This window comes from Bidens hawaiensis, unplaced genomic scaffold (genome assembly GCF_021521415.1).
Source record: "Bidens hawaiensis isolate Kalapana, Puna unplaced genomic scaffold, B.hawaiensis_p1.1 tig00005061_1, whole genome shotgun sequence".
Classification (NCBI taxonomy): domain Eukaryota; kingdom Viridiplantae; phylum Streptophyta; class Magnoliopsida; order Asterales; family Asteraceae; genus Bidens; species Bidens hawaiensis.
The window spans coordinates 321863-348432 of record NW_027491322.1 but is presented as its reverse complement, the minus strand read 5'-3'; the positions used below and the strand labels follow the sequence as shown (position 1 = coordinate 348432).

Genomic DNA, 26570 nt, shown 5'->3' with positions numbered 1-26570 from the left:
CTTGATCTTCTTCTTCCCCGGCTGCGCCTGCGACCTGCAATGCTGTGAGACCTGCGATGGCTTTTCTGGGGGTGTGGAGGCGACTGCTAAGATGATCTTGAAGATCTCTTGTTCACAGACACAAAAAGTGGTGGTGGCTCTTACTGAGCATGATCCATGATAAGGAGGTGGAGACCTCCTTATATAGAGTCTCATGGCCACCATCATGGTACCATAATGGGCCTAGCCCAGTTAGGGTTACCTCCACAAAACCCCCTCGGCCCTATAACATTGTATTAGTCCATGCGATAAAATAGGCCAAACATAATAGATTTAGGGTCGTAGAACCGGGTTTTAGTACCATACCCCTACATAAATAACTCACGGATATAAAATCGGGTATGAGAGTGTCCGGTTGGGGAATCGGGCGGGTTTTCTTTTTCTTTTTCTTACCTGACAGTGACAGAGGCGCAGTTTATACGCAAAGTAAACATAAAATTATTAGCAATAAACACACAAATCATTATTATTTAATTAATTATTTAATATTCAACTGTTTCATCTTGTTTGTTGGATCGATTCATCATCTCAACCGCGGTAAAATGGACAGCAAGAAGGTCATCGTTTGCGACAATGGCACCGGGGTAATAATAATAATAATAATAATAATAATAATAATAATAATAATAATTAACCTAACCTCTTCGTTAATTAACAACCTGTTTATGTTAGTTAATCTCGATCCATTATTGATCTGTTTAATTTGTATGTTTGGTAACATTTTAAGCTTCAAAGTATTATCTGATTTTAATTCATTTATTTAACAGTCATTTTGACATGAATTGCACCTACGTCAATAATACTTTTGTGTCATGTGAAGTGATGCTATTGGTACACCACGAAAAGGCTCGTCAGAGGTGTAGTATGCCGGTGGTGTGCGTATAGTCTGTCATATCATATGAGCCTTATAGTTATACGGTTCGTATGATATGGAGAAAATGTTATACTACTCTTATTATGTGTCACTGATGTGTGGATAGTATGCCAGTGGTGTGTGTATAGAATATCATACGAGCCTTGTATTATACGGCGCATATGATATGACTAAAATGTTATATGACTTGTATTTTCTGTTAGTGATGTGTGGATAGTATGTCAATTGAATTGTGCGCGCGCAGTTTCCCATAGTCATAGACTCGTATCATACGAGCCTTATAGAGTTATGTGGTTCGTATGATATGGGGAGAATGTTGTATGATTCAACTGTATCTGTCAGTGGTGTGTGGATAGTATGTTAGTGGTGTGCGTATAGTATGAGCCTTATAGTTATATGGCCCGTATGATATGGAGAAAACGTTATACGGCTTTTATTATCTGAAAGTGGTGTGTGGATAATATGTTAGTGGTGGGCGTATAGTTTGTCATATCATACGAGCCTTACAGTGTTATACAGCCCGTATGATATGGTGAAAATGTTATACGACTTGTATTATGTGTCAGTGGCGTGTGGATTATTTGTCATTGGCGTGTGTATAGTCTGTCATATCATACGAGCCTTATAGAGTTATACGGCCCGTATGAGATGGCGAAAGTATTTTACGACTCATATTATCTACTAGTGGTGTGCGGATAGTTCTGGCCATACTTTTAATACAAATATTTCATCTTTTGTGTTGCTAATTTTCAATGCAGTATGTCAAGTGTGGTTTTGCTGGTGAGAATTTTCCGACTTCGGTGTTCCCTTGTGTGGTAGGTAGGCCGATGTTGCGATACGAAGAAACTCTCATGGAACAAGAGTTGAAGGTGAATTATGAATATAACTTCTTTGTTTTTCAGATAAATTCAGAGCAGCTGATCAGTTATCAAACTTTCACTGGATTTGTTTGTTGTGGTGTTAAGACCTTCAAGAAAACCGTTTCAGTATTTTCTAAATAAGTGCTTTGACCAAATTGATCAGCGTGGCACTTTGTTTTATTGGTATATAGCATATTAATTGATCTTTATTTACAGGATGTTGTTGTTGGTGAAACCTGTTTGAACTTGAGGCATCAATTAGATATATCATATCCTGTCAACAATGGCATTGTGCAAAAATGGGATGATATGGGCCATGTATGGGATCATGCGTTTTATAATGAACTCAAGGTGGATCCTTCAGAATGTAACATTTTGCTCACAGATCCGCCTCTTAATCCTTCAAGAAACAGGGAAAAGATGGTTTGTTCAAACAGTATAATTCTAAAAATAGTTTTATTTTAATGCAGTATGCAAACTTAGTTTACGATTGATTTTGATTTTAGGTCGAGACTATGTTTGAGAAGTACAATTTTGCTGGTGTATTCATTCAGATACAAGCTGTTTTAACATTGTATGCTCAAGGTGGTTATAGGGTAAAGGTTATAAGGCTTCAATTTACAGTTAGTGAGTGAAATATATTTTATTCACCTAATGTTAATGTGATGATAAAACAGGCTTACTTACTGGATTAGTCATTGATGCTGGTGATGGTGTAAGTCACGTGGTAAGTACTTCAATGAATAATCATTATTACCTAGTGTTTCCAACATAACGAGATATGTTATGTTACATAGTCCTGTAAATGTACCGAACATTCGTGAACCGTTCGGCAGGAAGTTCGTTTATGTTCTTTTTATAATAAGCATACAAACACGAACAACATTTTTTGTGCATTTAGTTAAACAGACGAACATGAACACATGTCTTGTTCATTTAAATTCATTATGTTTGTTCTTTTACATTCATTTATATTTGTATGCTTATGCTTGTTTAAGTTCACCCGTTTGCGTTCGCTTACATATTCATTGAATATGTTTTGTTCATATATGTTCAGTCATCTTTGTTTGTTTTTGTCTGTTTATGTCTGTGTACTGTTTGCTTATATTTTAACAAACAAACATAAATAAACACAAACATGTTCATTTTCTTAACAAACAAACACGAACATGAAAACCCGGCTCATTTAATTGTTTGTGTTCGATCGCATTTTCGAACACGAACATGCCCTGTTTGTGTTCGTTCGGTTCATCATGTGGATATTTTGCCTAAATAAAAGCTTGTTTTAGGTTCCCGTTGTAGATGGCTACTCATTCCCTCATCTTACTAAAAGAATGAATGTTGCTGGACGTCACATAACATCATATCTTGTTGATTTACTGCTTAGAAGAGGGTGAGTTTCTATTTTTTTTTTCCTTCCAAAAAGTGTTATATCCATGATATTTTTTTGATTCTTACTTTGAAACTGAAATATTACATATGAAGTTATGCTATGAATAAGACTGCTGATTTTGAGACTGTAAGAGATATCAAAGAAAAGCTCTGCTACATTAGGTACATACATGATTCACATTTTTTATGGTTATTATGAACTTGCAATGGATAGTGTTGACTGTTGACTTTTATTTGTCTGTTTCAGTTATGATTACAAAAGGGAATATCAACTAGGGCTTGATACCACCATCCTCGTTAAGAATTATACGGTTAGTTATCTCTAGATTGTGTATTTGAAAGATAGTATTTCTTATGGAAACAAGTGTTTGATAATTTTTAAAATACATCAGCTGCCAGATGGAAGGGTTATCAAAGTTGGTACTGAAAGATTTCAAGCCCCTGAAGCTCTTTTTACACCGGTGAGTCTTGGTATATTTTGACTTCAATATCGAATTAGTTTCATTTTCTTTTCGGTTTTTCTCTTCATATACTGGATACATTCACATAGGGCTGTCAATTCCTGACACGACCCGAAACCCGACACGAACCCGACACGAAAAAATATAGGTTTTGGGTCGCGGCTGACACGACCCTTTTTCTTAAATAGGTCAACCCGAACCCGACCCATCTAAAAAATGGGTCAACCCGAACCCGACCCGTCAAAAAATGGGTTGACCTGTTAACCCGTTTAAAAATTTTATAGAAGTTAATATTTTGATTTTAGAGATAATAAGTGTTAAATTTTAAAGTTAAATACTTATAATTTATAATTTTTCATATATCTATTAATTTTTATAAATTAAATTAATTACTTTTTAAATATTTTTGTCCACTCTTCACTTCCATTATTTATATTTTATTAGTCTTAACCATCTATTCTCTTATTATCTCCACTCGTTTATTCTTATCTTAAGCAAAATACGTGAACCTAAGTTTGTTAATTGGAAATGAGAGATAAATTGACAAAAACAATTAGATCTATCACAAAATTGTTAAAATGCTTTATATGCATAAGAGTAATTGATTGTCTAGGTTAATATTAAGCCACTAGATATTAATCATATTCGTAAATGAACGTAAAATGGGTTGACCCGAAACACAACCCGACACAAATAAATATATGGGTTGGGTTAGGGTTGAAGAATCTTGACACGCCAACCCGAAACCTATTAACCCGATAACCCGCCAACCCGACACGATTGACACCCCTACATTCACATACCCATACTGTGATATCTTACATTACAATGATGTGTGCAGTACATTTTTAGTTATGTTTATGATTACTGGTAATGAGAATGACGTTGAAAATTAATATAAGCTGCTTCTTACAGGAGCTCATAGATGTTGAAGGTGATGGAATTGCTGACATGGCATTCAATTGTATTCAGGAAATGGATATTGACAACCGCATGATGGTAACCATTTATTAAACATAATCAAATCACCTATGATTATTCTTTACAAGCTTATGATATAGTTTAAATTTGCAAGTCTGTTTTCACAATAAAAGATTTTTGGTTTTTGCCTGTGATTATTTTTTCTTTCTTGTTTTTGCAGCTCTATCAGCATATAGTTTTAAGTGGAGGGAGCACAATGTATCCAGGACTACCTAGTCGGTAGTACATCCGCATCTTATTCATTTATGCAACCTTTTCTTTGATATGCTTTTACCAGTTTTTTTGTATTATTTTGGTCAATTTTTTAGTTGAAATAAGGAAGTATTTGTGTTTCATTTGTAATTTGTTAGTAGTTTTTTCATTAAAGGTCTTATGGCGGTTGTATATTTCAACAGGCTAGAGAAAGAAATATTGGATCGTTATCTTGACGTTGTTTTGAAGGGAAACAAAGTTGGACTGAAGGTAATTCCTTAAGTGATGCATAAATCTTATCTGGCAGTCAAACAGTTCAAAATAATACCTGTTTTTTATTTTTCATTTATTCTGCACTATTTTTGTAATTTAATAGTCAGATTCACATTTACTCATTTATTTTTTTATGTTTATTTCAATGTAGAAATTGCGGTTACGGATTGAAGATCCACCACGGAGGAAGCATATGGTATACCTTGGGGGTGCAGTCCTAGCAGGAATCATGAAGGTCCTTCTCTTTTCATGACCCCAATTCTGTTTACTTAGAAATTATTGGTCAGTTTGGGTTTGTGTATTATCCGAATGAGTCTAATCACAATAATAAAAAGCTATACATGGAATGGGCTGAAAGGATTAAACCAGTTTAAAATCCATCAAAGTTTTATCTTAATGCATAGAATCGCCTAAAAGATTTAAATTATTATTATTATGGTAATCATTTTTCACGCATTAATTATTATAAAAAAGAACAGAAAGGCGTTTGCAGGTTAAGTTGTTAACCCAACCCAAACTGACCACCCGTTTAAACTTTTATTCAAAATGACTTGGTTCAACCCGAACCTGTTACCCAACCTGCCCTTGCCACCTCTAATTTAAAGAGGCTAGAACATGCTCAGGAATTTGAGGATATGGTTATGTTAGGCTTATAAAGGATATAAAAAAAAAGTTACTGTGTTAAACTGTTCTCAAAGGACCGCCAATTATGAAGATTCTGACTTTAGCACTGTTATTTTTTTTATCAGATCATGGGAGGGTTCCAACGAAAACTACCAATAACTTGAAAACTCGCGAAAACCCTTTTTAAATGCTTATTTTTATTTTTTCATATTTTATTAACCTTTGCCAAAACCAAAAGGAAATAAATTATATGTAGCTCGCGGAAGTGCATATATGTATCTCTAGAAGTTACATATATTTCTCTCATATAAGGTAAAATATGTAGATTACGAGCTGCATATATATTTTTATATTTTATTTTTTGGTTATGGCTAAGATTAATAACATATAAAAATGAAAAATAAAATTAAAAAAAATAGTGTTTAAAAGTGGTTTTCATGATTTTTCAAGTATCTTATTGGTTTTTATTTGATCCCTTCCCTATTAGGTAAAGCATAAAAAAAATAATCTTAAAAGCACCATAAATGCATTTTAATGCATAAAAATCGTTTTATTTATAAAGAAATCTTATTTTGGAATCATTTTTTTGTAACCATGAGAATCTGCTTCGGGTAAACTCATAGTCATGGGACCCAATACCCCTACAAACCAATAGGATCAGATAAAACGCAGCTTGCGCTGAGCAAGTGGCCATCAAGGGGGTTACATGATAAGGCACAGTATATCGTCCGAGCATTTTAAAGACTTGATTAGATATTTACATCCCATTTTGCTTATTATTTTGTTGCGGGTTTAATGTGTTTAGCTTATTAAATATTGACTGAAGTGCAAAACGAAAATGTTGAATTCTTTGTTGCAGGATGCACCTGAATTTTGGATTAGCAGACAAGATTATTTGGAGGAGGGAGTTAAATGCCTTAGCAAATGTGGTTAGGAAGACTACAAAATTTGTAGCAAAGATTTCTTCTGGTATCAGGTGCACGAAGAGGACTCGCTTATGCTTGTTGGAACAAGCCGAAATGAGCTTTTTTCTCTTTGGTGATTATGTTGATTATTTTGTATTCAAAGTAACGACAGTAGCTGTTTATAAACTATAAAGATTCTGATAAAATGCTACAAGTTTTGATTGGACTGTATTAAGACACGAGAGCTAAGCCGATATCAATGTTAAAAAGTGGAAGTGTATACCATTGGCCGTTCTTCACTTCTGTTCTATCATTGCGATCGCACAAACATAAATCGCTCCCTACGCTTGGGTGAAAGTAACATCAACTCGCTCCCTACGCTTGGGTGAAAGTAACATCAACTCGCTCCCTACGCTTGGGTCAAAGTAACATCAGCGTTACAGTTTTAAAATGATTTACCAAAAACCAAGTAAACATGGGTTACTTATACTAACATCCAAGGGTACATTTGAAAATCTTTGGCTGTCTAATTAGAAAGAATGTTAGGTAGTGTTCGGTTTGAAGGTTTACATTTGATATTTCATATATTGCCTTTTGAGTTTGCTCGGGTTTGAGTTCATTCAAGCTCGACTCATTTAACGAGTAAATCTCAAGTAGCTCGGCTTGTTAACACTTAACACCCTTGGTTGATACCATCAAATGAGAACAAACTTTATGTTACTATTTTAATAGTATAGCATTTGTATAATTTGTAGAAACTGACTTGTTTTGACCCGTAAATTTACAACGAAATATTGATTCAAGTTTACCTTTTTTAACAATGTGATACAAGCACATTCAACTCGTTTAAAAATGGTAAAACATAGAACCATCCTGTAACAATAATAGACCCGTGAGGACTAATATTACTGAAGCCGAAGCTACAAATGCACAACTTAAAGCAACAAATTATACATAACAACACACTACACAAAATGACATACATAGCAAGTAGGATGTGACTTTCCCTGCACATGCAGCAATGTGGTACGCCACTGTTTACACACCGGTTTCCAGCCTCATTTCATCGACCCCACCAGATGATAAATTTGACCAAATAGACAGACTTAAATAATTCTTATAATATGGTACACGCACATACGTTATTTGGAGCCTCATCGATCTTCTTTTCTGTTTAAAAAGTAAAAAACAAAAAAATATACATAAGTTTAAGATGATACATATGCGCAGTGCTATTAGATAAATTAAGAATGCTTAAAATGTGAGGGTAACTTTGTCAAAAAAAAAAAGCTTTACAAAATCTATTTAGTTGAGTACAAATCATCTCCCATCAGATATCTATATTGAACAAGAAAAGACCATTAAATTCAAAGTCTACCATTGCAAAATATAATATTAAACTAATTTCCACAAAAAAAGTTTTTTTTTTTTTATAATTTTTTATTTTCCGTGACATTTAAAAAAATAGTTTCCACCAATGGTATTTGTTTTATAGTTCATCAAACATATTCAATGATACTATAATTTATCTTTTTGATCCTAGAAAAAATATCTTCATACTCGAGCACTAAATGGTTTAAATAAAACAAGTCTAAGTCATAAAATTGCATCGCAGAAACTGCATAATAGAGCATATAAATAGAAAAAATCTTATATCGTACGAGAAAAACCAAAAGAAATTACCTGTTTTTGCTTTGGTTAATGACATCTGTACAACAGCATGCATAGTAATTACCCCTTTCGGAAGCTCCTCCCCGAAAAGTGTTCTGCACTGACCGACAGTTTTACTGTTCTCCAAGATTTTCCCGGCGTTTATTAACTTAATGTCATTTGCTGATTTGGGCCCTCCTTTTTTATCTGAAGAAAAGTTACACTAGTGTAAACAAACCACTCGAGAATTAATTCATTTACACCGGATATGAATTTAACACATTACATAACCAAATAAAACAGATGCAATTAATCATCAAGAACTCAATTAGTCATTTTGAATGATTTGTATATTATAGGCAAGTGGTCAAGAGAGTGAACTGTTAGACGTGAAGTTCGTTTATGTTCGTTCGTTTAATATATAAACGAACATGAACAAGGAATTTTGTTAGATTAACTAAATGGACGAACACGAATAGAGGCCATGTTCTTTCAATTGTGTTCGTTAATATTTGTTTGTTCGTTAAATGTTTTTAATATTTGTTAATGACTTTCTAATCTTATCATATAGATTTAAACAAAATTATTAACTATAAAACAAGTTAACATATAAATATGAATGTTAAAATAAATACCAACGAAACTTGGTGGCCAGACTGAACCGTTGGTAGGGCTGTAAACGAACCGAACGGACATGAACAAGGCCTTGTTCATGTTCATTTGTTAAGGAAATAATGTGTTCATGAGCGGTTCACGAACACTTACCGAACGAGATTTTATGTTCGTGTTCGTTCATTAAGGAAATGAATATGCTCACGAACAAAAACAAACACAAATAAAATAGGCAGAGCCTAGAGATTGAGACCGATGTATTCATCAATATGAACATGAAAACCTGCAAATGAATATTCATCAATGAGCACAAACAAGCGCATGTTCGTGTTCATTCATTTAACTTTAAGCAAACACGAACACCTAATCAGACAAATATTTATGTACATGTTCGTTAATTTAGAAATGAACATTTGTGTTCGTTTGTTTAAAATCTAAACGAACATAACTGAAAAAAGATAAACGAACACAATTGAGCATACATGAACAAATGTAAATGAACACAAACAAACATAAACGGGCATAAATGAAAACTTAAATGAACACAATTTAACAAATATAAAACCCCTTCAGGTAGATGACTCGTCTAGATAATATTTAACTATTTTCTATTAATACATAAACGGACATAAACGAACATAAATAAACGAACGTTCATGAACATAAATGAACGAATGGAACATGTGTTCATGTTCGTTCATTTAATTAAACGAACACAAATTTTTGGTTCATGTTCGTTCGTTTATTAAATAAACAAACTTCACAACAAACAATTCACAGTTCACCGAACATTCGGTTCGTTTACAGGCCTAACCTAACCGTTGGCACTAACCATTCTCAACTAACCAAAACAAATAAAACATTGTTTCTGTTCAATTATGTCAGTGAAGCGTTCACCAACAAGTTCATTTCCTTAATAACCGTTCGCTTGTCCAATAAACGCTTTACAAACAAACACGAACACGGCCTTATTCGGTTATCAATAACAATCATATCAACGCGTAAAAACCTAAATCGGCCTAACCTTTGGGCCACTCGGAAACAATTCGCTCCTTGAGCATCGCAACGGTGGATGCGGGCGGGTACATAAACGGACCGATATCCGATCCATCAAGCAACCGAAACTTAAGCTCTAGAAGATCTTCCTCCGGCATTTGCAACAACAATTTATTCCACAAAGGCACAAATTACTAATAAAACAGCCTAAAAAATAAAAAATAAAATAAAAAAATTACACAAAGTTAAGTTGAATTAAAATTATAATAAATAACGCTAATTAATAAACATGAATTGATGAATGAAGAACAAATTAATTTGAATAAAAACCTGTACCTTTGAAGAAGATGAGGAACCCTAAACCCGATCTCGAGGTGTAGTGTTAATGAATGTGAACTTATTTAAAAGTTAAAAACATAAAACATAAAACCCAACTCATATGTTTTGTTTTGTTTTGTTTTGTTTTGTTATGTTATGTTTTGTGTTCAACTTTAGCTTTTGTACTGGTTACTGGTCGGTCAGTTTGAATACGGTGAATATATATCGGTGTGTTCAAATTATCAAATTTTATAGGCGTGTATTTTTTATTTTAGAAAAAAAAAGGAGATCATACATTTGTAATAAGCAAATTTTAATAATCCATGTTAAATGATATTCACGATAATAATCTCAAGTCAGTTTATAGTTATTGGCGTTCTCAAATTTATAAAAGTTGTCACATAATGGTCCTCAGTTAAAAAGAACTTAGAGGCGTTATATTTTTTTCGAAATTGAAACTAATGTTTTAAGATTTTTGATCGGAAGGAGTATATGAGCCGATTGATGTAAAACTTAGTTCGAATGGTGCTCCAACACGACAAAACAATGCTTCAATTCGGGTGTTTGAACTTACGGTTAACAAAAATCAAGTCGTTCAGATCACCGTTTTGAGTTAAATTTTACATCAATCGACTTGTATCATTCTTCCAATCAAAAGCCCGAAAACATCGGTTTGAAATTCTGATTGGGGGCCAACTTTTTTAAATTTGGTAGTACCAGTGGCGATAAATTGAAAAATGGATTATTATCGGACAATACCATTCAATAGGGTCATTAAAATCCAATAAACTTTTTTTAATCATAAAAAAATTATGATGAAATGTTATAAAGCTTTTGTATACAAAGCTTGTTATCGTATTGGAACTACCATTGTGTTCCCGAGTTTAATAAACGAAAGGAAAAAAAAAGGAGAATTAAGGAGACAAAAGAAAAGGAGTGGAAAGAAAATATTTAATTAACTACCGTGAAAGTTGGTTAGAAGGTTACGTCTAAAAGGTTTAATAGATCGTCTTGACAAGGTGAACCCAGACAAAAATCCGAACTAATGTTGTTAGCTAAAATCCGGCTCAAAACGGACATATTGGCTCTAGTCAACTCGACCTGTATTGTTATTAGCTAAGATCCAAACTATTGTTAAAACTAAACTCAAAGTTGCTCATTCACCAAAACGAATATAGATATAATAAGGGGTGGAACCAGGGGAAGGTCAAAAGAGTCCATTGAATTTTCAATCATTGAAATTTGTTAAATTTTGTATATAAAGTCGGAATTTTATTAAAATAAAAAAAAATGAGTTGGATAGTCGAATGAAAAAATAACCTTTAAATTAAAAAGTTCTGGTTATGTCGTCGGATATAACGACAAAGCGATAACTATGTAAGTAGGCAATCAAACACAAAGCACCCATGGCAGTAGGTAGATATGTATCTTATTCCTACTCGTTGTCACGTAGTGTAGTGGTGATAGTAACATGTATGAGATGTCGGCCGGTAATTACCTATAAAGACATGATCCATTACTCTTTTGGATTAAATTAAATTTATATTTATGATGGCTAGTATTATTAGATACCATTCAAATATATAAAACTTCAGCACTTGTATCTATCCAGACAAAAATATAGTTATTATAAAATAAAAACAGTCTAATCGTTTTCAATATGAATTCTGTCATCAAGTTGTTTCGACCAACTTGGCAACTTTGCTTCTTAATATAATCATTATCAGGGCCTAATATAATCTTTAATTCTTTATGTTTTAAATCCATTCACAATACAATTTTTATTTAAATTGATTTGAAATTTATTTTTGAAACATTTTAATTCTTTTGTTATGTTTTACGTTTTTTTTAAACTAAGAACATCCACAACAACAAACCACCACAAATTGTCACATCAGCGTCACAACAAATTCCAATTTTTTTCTAAAAAAACACTACGTTTTTCAACAACAACAAACCTCTACAGACCTATTAAAAAATTATTAAACTTATATACATATAATATTTAATTATATGTAATGGCGGACTTCGCTTATCTTGTTGGGTTTGCAGTTTGCTACGTAGATCTGGACCTAGGGAGATGGAGCGATGCTCTAAATTTATAAATTGGTTGAGTATAGCTGACAATGCGAACGTAGGGTGGTGGAGGAAGAGTGCAACATTTAGGGGTTTGAAAGTTGATGCACTTGGTAGGAAGGATGTTGTCAAGGTATGTTGTGGTGTGAAGAGCTTCGACCCAAAACGAGGGTGGTAGATGGGCTTGCAAGATAATGACAAGAATGATGTTGTTTAAGTGATAAATCATTCATTATGTCTTAGAATACTCGTAGTGGGGCGCTTTCCACACAATGTTGGTGGCGAAGGGCTGTGATTGGTGGGGTGATGATTAGGTGGATGTGTTTTTATGTTTTACTTTAAATAAAAATATAATAATAAAATAAAAATAGTAAATGACTGGAATGGGGTATCCATTACACACCATTTGTGTATTATGCCCCTATAGTGGCATGACAGCATATAATGCACAACATCCTCATAGGAATGTTATCCACTACACACTGTCTTACCGTGTTGAGAGGATGTTTGACAACATGTGAACTGGAAAACAAGATAGTGAGTTTGGACAAAGGATTTGGATTCATAATTATTGAATTCCCTCATAAGTCACGTTGAAAAGATTTGATGGTGTTATAAAATTGGATCTAAATAAGTTAATGAAATCTTGCAAAAAGTGATAAATGTTTCGGACTTGTATTATGGTAAACCGAAACTAGGGCCGTCTACGAGGATTTAAATATCTTGGCCAAGCCGAAAAAAAAAGACCTATAGCCGTAACGAAGAAAATAACTTACAAATAAAAAACTAAAGTCTTTTACTACTAGAAATTAAAAATGTAAACGCCTTTGGGTGGACACCGAGGCGAATGTCAAAGTCGTGAAAGTTGCTTCACGATTTCGATTCTTTTATAGTGTTTTTTGTTTTCCATAACAACTTTTAAGATATGACATGTTATAAAATCATAGCATGACGTTGTGACGTGCTTATTTTTAGAAGTGTTTCTTCATGAACTTTTTCATAGTTTCGCTTGTTTTATGTAATCAACGTCGCCACCGTAACGCATTGGTTTATAAAGAGATGTAATCCCGAATCTGGGCAGAATACTGAAATAGGCCAACCTTGTCAAAAGGGGAAAACATCAAAAAGGGAACATACCCACAAACGCACACCTTGTAACAGTCCAAAATGCCACCTAGATGGTGGTACACCTTAAACCATCGTTAATACTAGAGTTGTACAAAAAATAAGCACCAACAGGGAATCGCCACTTGACCTGTACAACATGTACGAACAGGACCACTATGACGTCAGCCACACAAAGAAGACAACAGCATTGGACAGTGGGCCCACGCAAAATGGCATCCACGATCTCAACTATGACGATTACAGAATGGACAAAACCGGATATTCTCCAAATATTATCAACCATGTTGTGCTGTTGTAACGCTCGAGTTTACGTATAATATTAGAAGAACGACTTTCTTTTATTATTATTATTATTATTATTATTATTATTATTATTATTATTATTTTCTAATATTCTCTTGCCTTTTTTTCCCAAGATTAAAGATTCTTTGCGTTTAAACATGATCAAACACAACAACCCATTGTTCAATTCCTTCATTTGTTCACAAATCATTTGAATTCTGAAAGCTTTGCTAGCAATTTCATCGACAAACCACCATGCATGGTTGGTGGGTCGATGCATGAAAATGAATTACAGAAGTTGGGGTTTGAAGGTGGGAGGATTATCATGTTTTTGCTTCCCCGGTCGCCGGAAAGTTAGCCCCGACAACAACAACAACAACGACGTATCCACCGATCCCACAGGTCTCCTCATGACAATATATATCTATATGTATATGTATGCATTCTTCTTCTTCTTAATTTTTCAATTTATGTTCCTTAATTAAATGATTATATGTATGATATGAAATCTTACATTTTTAATTAAACCGATCGTTGATCCAACCGTTTATTTATTTTTTGAGAATCGTACCATTGATTGAGCTAGAATGTGATGACCTTTTAACACGATACAAAGTTTAACAAGGTTGGGTTTGGCTTAACAAGTTTCGTGTCTTAAACAAGTTGGCACGTTTAAGACCGTTTAAATTCATGTCTAAACAAGTTAAGCAACATGTTCTTTTACACACACACATATATATAAGGGAAAATTAACGTACAAATAAAATTAACATGCTAATTGTAAAAATCAAGTAGAGTAATTATGTAATTAATTACATCATAGAGTAATTATGTAATTACCCTATGATGTAATTACATAATTTCTCTACTTGTATATATAATTACGAATACGTTAATTATGTATTTGTATATATAATTACTCTACTTGTATATATATAATTACTCTATGTTGTATGTATTTGTGTGTGTGTGTGTAGGGCTGATTTCTTTTGAGAACCACTTTGAGTTTTAAGAACTCGAAAGAACTCAACGTAACAGTTTTTAAAATTTTTTTTACATGTATGTAATATACGCAGGTTACATGTACGTAGAAAAATTACAACATTTTTTACGCACCGAATCGACTTTTTACATAGGTGTAACGCACGTTTAAATTAGTGTAATCACTGTACATCTTTATTATTTCTCCTACTTAATTTTTCTATCAGATTTAATCCCAATCACATAATCTAACCTATTTACTTAAATGTGTGGTTAAGAATGAGGTTGTCAAAGTTATTAAAACTCAACAAGGTTTAGTGGATGCTATGATTTGATTTTATACTTTCTTATGGATATTTGTTTTTGTTTCAAATATGTTAAGAATCATGTATTAGTTCTCAAATTATCCCCTATACCCTACTTAGTGCCTTTAGTGGATGCTATGATTTGATTTTATACTTTCTTATGGATATTTGTTTTTGTTTCAAATATGTTAAGAATCATGTATTAGTTATATGCTATATTTATCATGTCCCTAAACATGTCATGTTGTGTAACCTATTTCTAGACATGTTCGTGTTTGAAAAAATGGCACGATTAGTTATCATGTTATGTTCGTGTCTAGCGCTACAGGTACTCGTGTCTTATCATGCCATGTATGTCATGTTATATCAGCCTGGTTAAAAGTGACATCAACAAATTTGTTAGTTTATCTGTTTGCGGTTGAATGCAGAATGCATCATCATCATCGTACTCAGTATATCTCACCAATAGCAAAGTTACAGTTGAATTTATGCAGTATAAATTAGCACAAATTAAAAAGTCATAATTGCATCTTACAACACATGTTCTAATGATGCAGTTCAAAAGGTGGACAATGAAGATTCAGAAACAAAATTAAACAAAAAAGAATCAAGAACACAACAAGCACAAACATCACCATCAAAATCTTTAAAGATCACTGTTCCTGCAAATACTAACATAAACAAACAAAGGATATTCAGTTACCAAGAGCTTGTAAAAGCTACTGATAACTTCAAAAGTGACCGATATCTTGGCGAAGGCGGGTTCGGGGAAGTGTATAAAGGAAAGCTAGAAAACACTAACCAAGTAAATAACTTTCTATATCTTTTGTTATTCAGTTAATTAATTGGAAGGTATGTGTTTAAACTTTTAATGTAGTGATTTAATGGTCAGGTTGTCGCAGTTAAAAAGCTAAACCGAGATGGTTTGCAAGGGCATAAAGAATTTCTTGTTGAAATCACAATGCTTTCGCTCGTGTGTCACCCGAATATCGTTAATTTGATTGGATATTGCTCTGAGAATGATGATCTGCTTCTTGTTTATGAGCTCATGCCATTAGGATCATTGGAAGAACACCTACATGGTAGCATATTTTTCTTTAATTATTTCTATAACTGGCCGTTTTGACTAATCTACTTTTTGACTTATTGGCTTTTTTAAAAAACCAGGATTTGGGGCTTTTGGAAAACTGTTTTTTATCCTTTTCAAAAAGCTAAAATAAAAAAGATTTTTGTGATTGCCAAACACATTTTAACTTATTAACTTTTTAAAAACACCAATAAGTCGATAAGCATTTTTCAAACTCAATCCCAAATATGAGTAAGAGAAATGGGTCAAAAAGTCACCTAAAGGGTATATTCAGAAATTCATATTATTGTTAGTCATGTTACTACTAGATAAGTTATCAATTTTCCCATTTTACCCTTGATCACCTTTATCATGCATGTAACAACTCAGTGGTAGGAATGTAAATGAGCCAAGTTTCAAGCTCTATTTTTAAAGATCAAGTTTGCTCGTAAGTAGTTTTTCAATTAGGCTCGGCAGTTGTCTTAGGCTTGGCTCATTTATTATTTATTTTATCTATATACATTTATATATTTTTTATATGTTTATAATCATTAATGTTATAGATAGCATACTATATTGTTTAGTCACTTTTATCATAGTTTTATATACAATAATAATAATAATAATGAAAATATATATCTAATATACTAAATAAAAATTATGTAAATAGGGCCCGTTCATGCTCGTTAGCCTAGTCGAGCTTGATAAGTGAAGCTTGTCTCGAACTCATTTATTAAATAAGCTCCAATATAGGTTCGAGCCCGTTTAAGCTTGACTTGGTTCGCTGATCTTGAGTAGTTCACGAGCAGCTCGGCTCATTTACACCCTTTTTCAATAGTATCTTATATTCATTAAGGGTAAAATTGTCATTTTACTAACTAAAAGTCTAAAACTTGCATCAACAAGATATCTAAAATTATGTCTTTCGTTTGTGGACATTAATTTTGAGACTGAGGGAGTAATATAGTGTTGTAATAATATTTAATGCTAAACTTTTTATGAAAAGTTTTCAGATTAGAAAAATGTTTGTGACTCAACTGAGCTGATCCTGAGTAGTTCACGAGCAGCTCGGCTCATTTACACCATTTTTCAATAGTATCTTATATGCATTAAGGGTAAATTGTCATTTTACTAACTAAAACTTGCATCAACTGCAAGATATCTAAAATTATGCCTTTTGTTTGTGGACATTAATTTTGAGAATAAGGGAGTAACATAGTTTTGTAATCATATTTAATGCTAAACTTTTTATGCGAAGTTGTCAAACTAGAAAAATGTTTGTGACTCAACCAACCCGCCCCGCCCCGACACAATATTATTTTCACTAATTTGATTACTTGCAGATCCTAAACCGTACATGAAACCGCTTGATTGGAACACAAGGATAAAAATAGCATTAGGAACAGCTAAAGGGCTGAACTACCTGCACCATAATTGTGAACCACCTATTATCTATAGAGACATGAAATCAGCCAACATCTTATTAGGTGAAGGCTACCACCCAAAGATATCTGACTTGGGTTTGGCTAAGTTCGGCCCGTTAGGTGATAAATCCTACGTGTCAACTCGAGTAATGGGCACAATGGGCTATTGTGCACCCGAGTACGGGTTCACAGTTCACTTGACCATAAAGTCTGATACATACAGTTTCGGGGTGGTTCTTTTGGAACTTGTGACGGGACGACAAGCGTTAGATAAAACAACCGAAGGAGGACAATATCTTATCGAATGGGTATGTCATTTCTTAAATGTTTGAACAAACGGATTCTGATTATTTGATTACATAGGAGTCAAAATACGTCAGTTTTGTACTAAGTGTGACAAAACTGAGTATAGAAAGATGTAACAAAATGACTTAATCACGCTTTAGTTCTAAGGGTAAAATGGTCATTTTTTAAAAAAAACTAGCAAAAAAAAAAAGTTAATATTGGTTAGTGGAAAGGACGCAAAACGTGACAACATGTCTTAATGAAATTAAATGACACGATATACAAGTTATCCTATGCATAAAGGACGAAAAGTGTAATTTACTCTTTCTAAAGCTGGTCCTACTATTTGCACCCAATGATGTGACATTAGTTAGCTTATATTTTTATTTTTCGCTTATAAGTTTTAGCATATGATATGACGTTTTGTTGTTTTTATTTTTATCTACGTTTCAATATAAATTACGATAGAAATATGTAGATGTATTGAATATAAAGTTTTATAAATTGTTTTTAACTGGCTAATATTATGTTCAGGCGGAACCAATGTTGATAAACAAAAGGAGATACGTGAAGCTAGCGGACCCGAAAATGAAAGGTGAGTTCATGCATAAACCACTACAAAGGACAGTACAAGTGGCATTGATGTGTATGGACGATGATCTTGAAAAACGTCCGGACATGAGTGAAGTTGTTGATAGATTGGATCTTGTTGCACCTTTATCTGATCCTCATGCGGGTTCCAAACATGATTATGATTCAGATCCAGATTCGGATTCAAGTTCTATGTTTAAAGATGACGAGGATGAAAGAGCAAAGGCCATTGCAGAGGCCAAAATGTGGGGAGAGAAATTTAGACGTGAAGCAACGAGTAGAACGCCGATATAATGTTGCATTTAGAATATTATTCGGATATGTGTGACAATTTTTTTATACTCGTGTCTCTTACTAGTTATTGGTCAAGTATAGATACTCATACAGTAAATCAACACACACCTAAAAACACTTGCATGCATCAATTTTAAACCCGAATTTTCGCAAACAAGTTTTCAATTATTATAGTGATTAATAATGGTATCTACCTTAGTTGGATATATAGTGTATTCATACAACTAGTGTGATATTAATGTATACACAACATATAAATGCATAAACATTAGCTTAACTAATAGCATAAACACGCATATATGCAAACCGTCACCCCAATAAAAATCCATTACACTTTAACCAATGATAATCCTAATTTTCACTTTTGTTACTAAGAGCAATCTCGGTAGCATAATCATCAAAGATTTTACACTTAATCATTTGGCCAGTCTGTTAATGTATATAAGCTTTGCAGCAAATTCTAGAGGCCTCGATACTTGAGCGTGAATCTAGGTTGTCGTTTGGAGGACCATGAGATTAAATTCTCACAAAGGAACACAAAATCCGATTTGGAACAACAGGCATTTGGGCATCCACAATCGGAATGAGAGTAAGTCGTAAGTTGTAAGTTTCATGGACCGTGTTGGGTTATCTAAAGTCCGTTGGTCAACGTCACTTGAGATACCAGAGAATGCGTTTCGAAAACGGGGACTCTGATACTATATAAAATAATGGAGAAATACCAATGGACTTCTCATTAAACAATATGGGTATAAATACAAGGGTGTGAAACTAGGAAACCAGATAATTACAATAACAACAAAATAATACATCTATATCTGCATATATTATTAAAACAACACATTACCCAACTTTACATTTTTACAATTTCTATTTAATGAATGATAAAATGAAAAATATGTTATTGGTGGGAATTGAACCCACTATCTTAATTTTAAAATATTTGTAGCTTGCCAATTCAACTAGGATGAATTGATATTAACCTTCTCTTTTTCTTAATTGTTATAGATTCACAACCTTCTATTTTAATTTCTTTTAAAATACAAATACAAAATATTCTTACTAATCTATGTGTTTTAGAAAAAAATTATTATATCTTATAAATCTATAAGGTATGTTGTTATGTATATTATTAATTTTAACTTTTTTGTTTACTTTTTAATCACTCGTGTATCACACGGGCTATATCCTAGTTTGTATAGTATATCCATCTAATAGTTAAATGAGCGAGATAACAAGCTTAGGTTATTGTAGAACTTGCGCTAAGAAAGATTAGGATCGCCGAATCAGGATAAGATTTGGGTTATAACTTATAAACATTCCGGTTTAATATAAATGGATAAATTTATTTAGCACGAGCTCGTATCAAGAAAAATCAATTCTTGCTTCAAAAGGATGGCTAAATAGAAATATTACTTTGTCAAATTCTAAAAATACATACTTATAAACCGAGTCAGCTTGAATCGGTTTATCTACAAATGAACCGATTTTGTCCGAGTCACGACATTTTTTAGCAATCCTATCTACACGAGAACGAAATAGTTTTGAAAATTTTATTAAAATTAAAATATATATTTTCTTATTTATCTTAGTTCAAAGTTCAAAGTTCAAACTTCAAAAATATCTACATCTGAATAGATAAGTTGACTTTTAATGTGATAATAAATCCACCGTCTGATCCTCTAAATTTTATATTCCGGATAAAGAGGTAACGCATCCTCGGAAATGATATCTTTTGTTATTTAACTTTAAATTAATATAAATTATATAAGGGAAAACTCTCATAATGTACCATTAGTATTAGGTCTGTAAATAAACCGAACGTTCGGTAAATTCTCGTGAATTGTTCGGTGGGAAGTTCGCTTATGTACGTTTATGTAATAAACGAACGAACATGAACAAAAATTTTGTGTTCGTTTAATTAAACGAACGAACATGAACACATGTTCTGTTCGTTCATTTATGTTCATGAACGTTCGTTTATGTCTGTTTATTTATGTTTGTTTATGTATTAATAGAAAATAGTTAAATATTATATTGGATAGGTCATCGGCTTAAAGGTTTTATATTTGTTAATTTGTGTTCATTTAAGTGTTTTAATTTAAGTTCGTTTATATTTGTGTTCATTTACATTTGTTCATACATGTTCGTTTACCTTTGTTCAGTTATGTTTGTTTAGATTTTAAACAAACAAACACAAGTGTCCATCTTTAAATAAGCGAACATGAACATAAATATTTGTTTAATTAAGTGTCCGTGTTCTTCTAAAGTTAAATGAACGAACTTGTTCGTGTTCATTCGATTCGTTTATAGGCTTTCATTATTCACATTGATGAATACATCAGTCTCAATCTCTAGGATCTGCCGATTTTATTTGCGTTTGTTTGTGTTCGTGAGCCGTTTGTGAACACATTAATTTCCTTAATGAACGAACACGAACATAAAATCTCGTTCGTTAAGTGTTTGTGAACCATTCGTGAACACATTATTTTCTTAACGAACGAACAGAACAAGGTCTTGTTCGTGTTCGTTCGGTTCGTTTACAGTCCTAATTAATATAGGAGAATTCTATTTTTTCTATGTAAATAAAAGTTTTTAGAAATGTTTCTTACAAACACGTATTTGACATGTTTAGTCTCAACGTGTCAATCATGACATGTTTGGCCTCAACGCATCTTTCACGACCTGTTAGCCTAACGCGTATTTCACGTCATTTTTTGCTTCTTAATAGTTTTTTTTCTAATATTACATTATTATAATTAATTTTACTCATATTTGTTTTTAATAATTTTTAATGTATAAAAAATTATAAGGTTTCAAATATACGTTGAGACGTGTTTATTTTTATCTATATGCTGGCATAAATTTAACTTAAATCCGAGCTTGGTCAAATTTTATTAAACATTTATTGAATATTTCGATATAAATTTGACACGTCTCAGTTTTGAATAAAATTTGTGACAACATATAAATAAATATAAACACGTCTCAAAGACATATTCGAAATTATATATAACTTTGTATATTAAAAGTTATAAAAGAAAAAACAAATATGAGTAAAATTAGTTAATAATGTAATATTAAAAAAACTAAAGAGGCCAAACACATCGTGAAAAACGTGTTTGGTGGCAAAACAGTTGACTTGCTGAAACATATCGTGAAAGACGCGTTGAGACTAAACATATAATCAAGACGTATTTATATGAGACATTTCTTGAAACTTTTATTTATAGTGACAAAAATGGAATCTCTTTACATTAATAGGACAATTTGGAAAGTTTCCCATTATATAATAGTATAAGTAGTAAAATATAAGAATTAGATTATAAATTTTCATATCGATCTGTTAACGTGTTGAATGTTAATTCCAATCGTTCACGAATGTTGAATCATACCAAGGATTTCATGATATATTTTTGGCTAAAAATATGGTCTTAAAATAATAAAAGATGCTTCCTAAAAAGTCAATTTTCAACAAACGCGTACAAAAAAGCACCTAAAGAAAGTTGCAAGTTTTTCTTTTCTATTCTCTGGTAATATGTTTTTTAATTATATAATTATTCTAGTTAATATAATTTTTGGCTCGTGAGTTGTTTGGAATTACAAATTTGACAAATGTTAGTTTAGAGGACATCAAAACCCAAGCAATCCAAGCTAGACTAGACTAAATGTCAAACAAACTGTACATTAAGACTATATGTTGTAGTGGTATCGTTTTGACACTAAGCTTTACCATATGGGTCGCAAGTGTGTGAAGCGCCATCACCCCCCCCCCCCCCCCCGAGGTGTGACTACATGTGTGGAGGTGAATGGTTGATTGATACTTTTTTTAGTAATTAGTTTGTCTCCGTCTCACCATATTTTTACATTTTTTCATCACTCACTCATCCATACTACCACAAAACCACAATACATAGTCTAAGAAGCATTTGATGATGAACGGTGGACCCACTCATTAGAGAGGGCCTTTTGTTGCCAAATGGTTGTTATTTTTTATTTTTTTAAGACAGCCAACACTCCTAGTTGCAAGATTCGAACCCATGACCTCTTCATAAAGAAAACCCAAATCCTCACGGAAAACCTTCATAATCACCCCCACCAAAATGGTGATGGCATTACACATACACTTTAGATAATGTAATGGAGAGGTTTTCATCTCAAAACAAAAAATCTACTAACAAATGACAACTGCTACACTGCATAATACAATTGTCACATAATACAATCATTTATAGTACTTTAAATGTGATACATAAGATATTTACACAACCGCTTTCACTTTCTTTCTCACTCTAACTTAATTATCATCGTCAATACAGTAAATAACTACATACAAATATACTTTTCTAATATTATTTGAAAACAAATATGTTTGTTGTAAAAGGTGTTATGGATAATGGCATAATAATGGAATATCCAAAATTCCAAAGCACAAAGCATAATAATAAACTTATTACACAAGCAAGCAAGGCGGGAAGCATCCGAAGATGAGCCGAATATTCCGAAGGATGATTCCATCTCCGTGTATTACTAACCAGCATTACTTATATTCAATCCCGAAATTGTATCATCATATCTTATATTCACACTTCACCAACTTTTATTTTATTTTAATTTCATTAATATTCTTACAATGGCTACCACCGCCGTTCATGTTTCCGACGTTCCGAATCTTGATCATGTCCCGGAGAATGCTGCGTCATTCTCCGCTTACACTAAACAAATACCTATCGGTACCGTTTTTTCTTATTAGACCGTTTTGATCAAAAGTTTTCAAACTTTCATATGGTCAGAAAGAATGACGGTTATTCTGACCAGTAATTTTCATAGTTTAAAAATAGTTAGTATGGATATTGATGACCGTTCTGAACAATAACAGCCTTCCCAATGTTGTTTTGTTCAAACAAACGGTCATACCGACAAATAATTTTCAAAGTTTGACCGGCATGTTTTGACCAACTAATAATTTACAAAGTTTGACTTTCCAGTCAAAACAACTGTGTTTTGATTAGGGGTGCAAACGAGCCGAGCTACTCGAGATCGATTCATGAAAAGGCTTGATCCGAGCTTAATCAAGCCCCAACCTAAAACTAAGCTCGTTTAATAAACGAGCCAAAGCTCGAGCCAGTTCGCAAGCTTAAACAGGTCCGTCACTTATAAAAGTTTTTAATATATATTTAATAATTATTAATTAATATATATAATGTTATGAAAAAATAACTAGGAATAACTAAATAATATATATTGTTTTATACATAAACTTATAATTGAAAAAAAATATATATATATATATATAAATAATTATAAATACAAAACAAAAAAATTAATAAATAGTAAATGAGCCGTGCTCGAGCTTTGAAAATAGAGCACGAAATAAGCCGAGTTCAAGCTCTATATAAGTTAAACGAACCGCGCCTGAGCCTATGGTCGAGCTCGGGCTCGGCTCGTCTCGTTTGCACCCCTAGTTTTACCACATGTGGTGTGTTTGAGATTTTGAATATGGATTTACTTTTTGTTTATTTTCCAGATTTGAGTAAAGGTGTTGATGCTTCACCGAAATTCATTGTGATCGGTCACAGAGGTCACGGGATGAATGCTTTACAGTCGGCTGATCGGAGAATGACCGCGCTTAAGGAGAACTCTATTCTTTCGTTCAACAAAGCGGCTAATCACTCCGTTGATTATATCGAGTTCGACGTACAAGTCACTAAAGATGACGTGGCAATTATTTTCCACGACGACCTCATCCTCCATCAAGAACACGTACGATCAGTTTAGAATTATTTGTGTAAAGTAGAGTACAAGTAAAATTAAAAAGAATAATAAAAAATAAAATAAAAGTAGTTCAGACTTAGTTAATGCCTTGTTATTACTACTGCTACTGCTACTGCTACTGCTACTACTGATCATGTAATCTTATTTCAGGGTGCCATATTTGAAAATCGAGTGACGGATCTGACAGGTGACGAGTTCTTTAGCTATGGCCCGCAAAGGGAAACCGAAAAGGCGGGAAAAACTTTAGTTAGGAAAGTTAATGGCAATGTGGTCGGATGGCATGTCGAATCGGATGATTATTCTTGTACTTTGCAAGAAGCATTTGAGAAAGTAAACCCTAAAGTAGGGTTTAACATAGAGTTGAAGTTTGATGATCATGTTAATTATACACAAGATCATCTCTTACATGTTCTTCAAGTGGTCTTGAAGGTATTATTATTATTATCATTATTATTATAATCATTACTACTATTATTATTGTTGTTATTAGTATTATCATTATTAGTATTACTATTATATCATTATAATAAGAAATTATTATTATTATTACTATTACTGTTGTTGTTGTTATTATTATTATTAATCAAATTGTTACATGTAGGTGGTTTATGAGTATGCTAAAGATAGACCAATATTATTTTCAAGTTTTCAACCTGATGCAGCTTTACTTATGAAGAAGCTTCAACAAAGATACCCAGTGAGTATATAATAATCTAACATTTTAATTAATTATTTATTTTTGAGTTTATTTATTTAATGGGTTTAACTAATTGGATTAAAACTGAAAAATAGGTATATTTCTTGACAAATGGAGGAACCGAGTTATACAACGATGTACGAAGAAATTCGTTGGAGGAGGCTAAACAGGTGGCGTTAGAGGGCGGGTTAGATGGAATAGTTTCGGAAGTTAAGGGTGTTTTTAGGAATCCGTCAGCGGTAAGAGAGATCAAAGAGTCAAATCTCTCTTTTCTCACATATGGCAAGTTGAAGTAAGTATATATTGTGATAGTTGTTCATTTCGTTTTCAGATTATTTAATGATTCTTATTTGAATTTTTTTTCTATGGAACAGTAATTTTCCGGAGACAGTGCATGTTCAGCGTCTGATGGGCGTAGATGGAGTGATTGTTGATTTGGTAGAAGAAATTACGAGTGCGGTAGATGAAATGAAGACGAGAAAGGGCGAAAGTGGTGGCATCGAGTTGTCGTTTTTACTAAACCTAATATCACAAGTGGTTCAACATTAACAGAAATGGTCACACTATTTAAGTATAGAGAGTTAATTGAGGTCACATCTATTAAGACTAGTTTTTGGTTTCAACATAATTGATAACATAATGAATTGGCATTGCTTCAAATTGTTTTGAGATGTTCTTGGCATGTATTTTTTCTGTTCTTTTTTTTTTTCCTTTTAATCATGATAAATGACTTGGCATTGCTTCATTTTTCGATTTGTCATAACATCAGCCAACAACGACCATACCCGGTAGAGTCACACATATAGCCATGGTATTGATAAGTTTTGACTAAAGAGTGTGAGATGTAGGTGAACTACTTATATCCCAAAGATGTTGCTTTTATATACGAACGTAAAACTATAATAGATGCATATAATATCTAAAAGGCAAGAAAACAAAGTGTGCACTAAAAGCAATATATAGTAGTAGTCTGATTTGTTTATCAAACTCATTTAATAAATAACTCATGTTCAGGTTGATCAACTTGTTTAATTAAACAGTCAAACACGTTAATTTGTTTATGAATTGTCTAACCCAAATTTTACAACCCGGTTAGCATACCTACAACTTAAACAAGTTAAATATGTCATGTTCGTGTTATAGTTGACGTTTTTTTACATGAAAGAGAAAACTTCATGAATGGTGCATGTGTTATGTGTACGGGTGCAAACGAGCCGAGTCGAGCCCTCGAGCTCGGCTCGTTTAACTTACACAAAGCTCGTGCTCGGCTCGTGAGCATATTTTAAAGCTCAAGCTCGGTTCGGGCTTGGCTCGTTCACTATATATTAATTTTTATATATTTAATATTATTTTTATATCCTTTTTTCAATTTTAATATTATGTATAAAATAATATATATTATTTTGTTATTTCGTTATAAACATTATATATATTAATTAATAATTATTAAACATGTATAGTAAAAACCTTTTTCGTTAATTGTGTAAGA

The 26570-nt window shown here is 32.7% G+C and overlaps 4 protein-coding genes across 4 annotated transcripts; 3 read left to right on the top strand and 1 right to left on the bottom strand.

Moving 5' to 3' along the window:
• Window positions 1–472: 472 nt before the first annotated feature.
• LOC143628733 (actin-related protein 2-like) lies at window positions 473–6651 on the top strand. Its single transcript, XM_077098235.1, has 14 exons — window positions 473–623; window positions 1672–1782; window positions 1990–2196; window positions 2280–2358; window positions 2451–2500; window positions 3063–3166; window positions 3259–3327; window positions 3413–3476; window positions 3558–3626; window positions 4542–4625; window positions 4768–4826; window positions 5003–5069; window positions 5224–5307; window positions 6556–6651. The coding sequence occupies exons 1-14, from the start codon at window positions 582–584 to the stop codon at window positions 6628–6630; spliced, it is 1164 nt and encodes a 387-aa protein (XP_076954350.1). The 5' UTR covers window positions 473–581; the 3' UTR covers window positions 6631–6651.
• A 993-nt stretch (window positions 6652–7644) lies between these two features.
• LOC143628732 (membrane-anchored ubiquitin-fold protein 4-like) lies at window positions 7645–10026 on the bottom strand. Its single transcript, XM_077098234.1, has 3 exons — window positions 9888–10026; window positions 8285–8458; window positions 7645–7771 (listed from the first exon to the last, which is right to left on the bottom strand). Exons 1-3 carry the CDS (start codon window positions 10015–10017, stop codon window positions 7719–7721), a joined length of 357 nt encoding a protein of 118 aa, XP_076954349.1. The 5' UTR covers window positions 10018–10026; the 3' UTR covers window positions 7645–7718.
• A 3915-nt stretch (window positions 10027–13941) lies between these two features.
• LOC143628667 (putative serine/threonine-protein kinase PBL7) lies at window positions 13942–18609 on the top strand. Its single transcript, XM_077098194.1, has 7 exons — window positions 13942–14065; window positions 14740–14746; window positions 15378–15442; window positions 15507–15754; window positions 15842–16031; window positions 17359–17747; window positions 18259–18609. Exons 1-7 carry the CDS (start codon window positions 13942–13944, stop codon window positions 18607–18609), a joined length of 1374 nt encoding a protein of 457 aa, XP_076954309.1.
• A 4609-nt stretch (window positions 18610–23218) lies between these two features.
• On the top strand, window positions 23219–25659 carry LOC143628731 (glycerophosphodiester phosphodiesterase GDPD1, chloroplastic-like). The gene is made up of 6 exons (XM_077098233.1): window positions 23219–23342; window positions 24137–24372; window positions 24535–24813; window positions 24986–25081; window positions 25177–25373; window positions 25456–25659. Exons 1-6 carry the CDS (start codon window positions 23243–23245, stop codon window positions 25628–25630), a joined length of 1083 nt encoding a protein of 360 aa, XP_076954348.1. The 5' UTR covers window positions 23219–23242; the 3' UTR covers window positions 25631–25659.
• The last annotated feature ends 911 nt before the right edge of the window (window positions 25660–26570 follow it).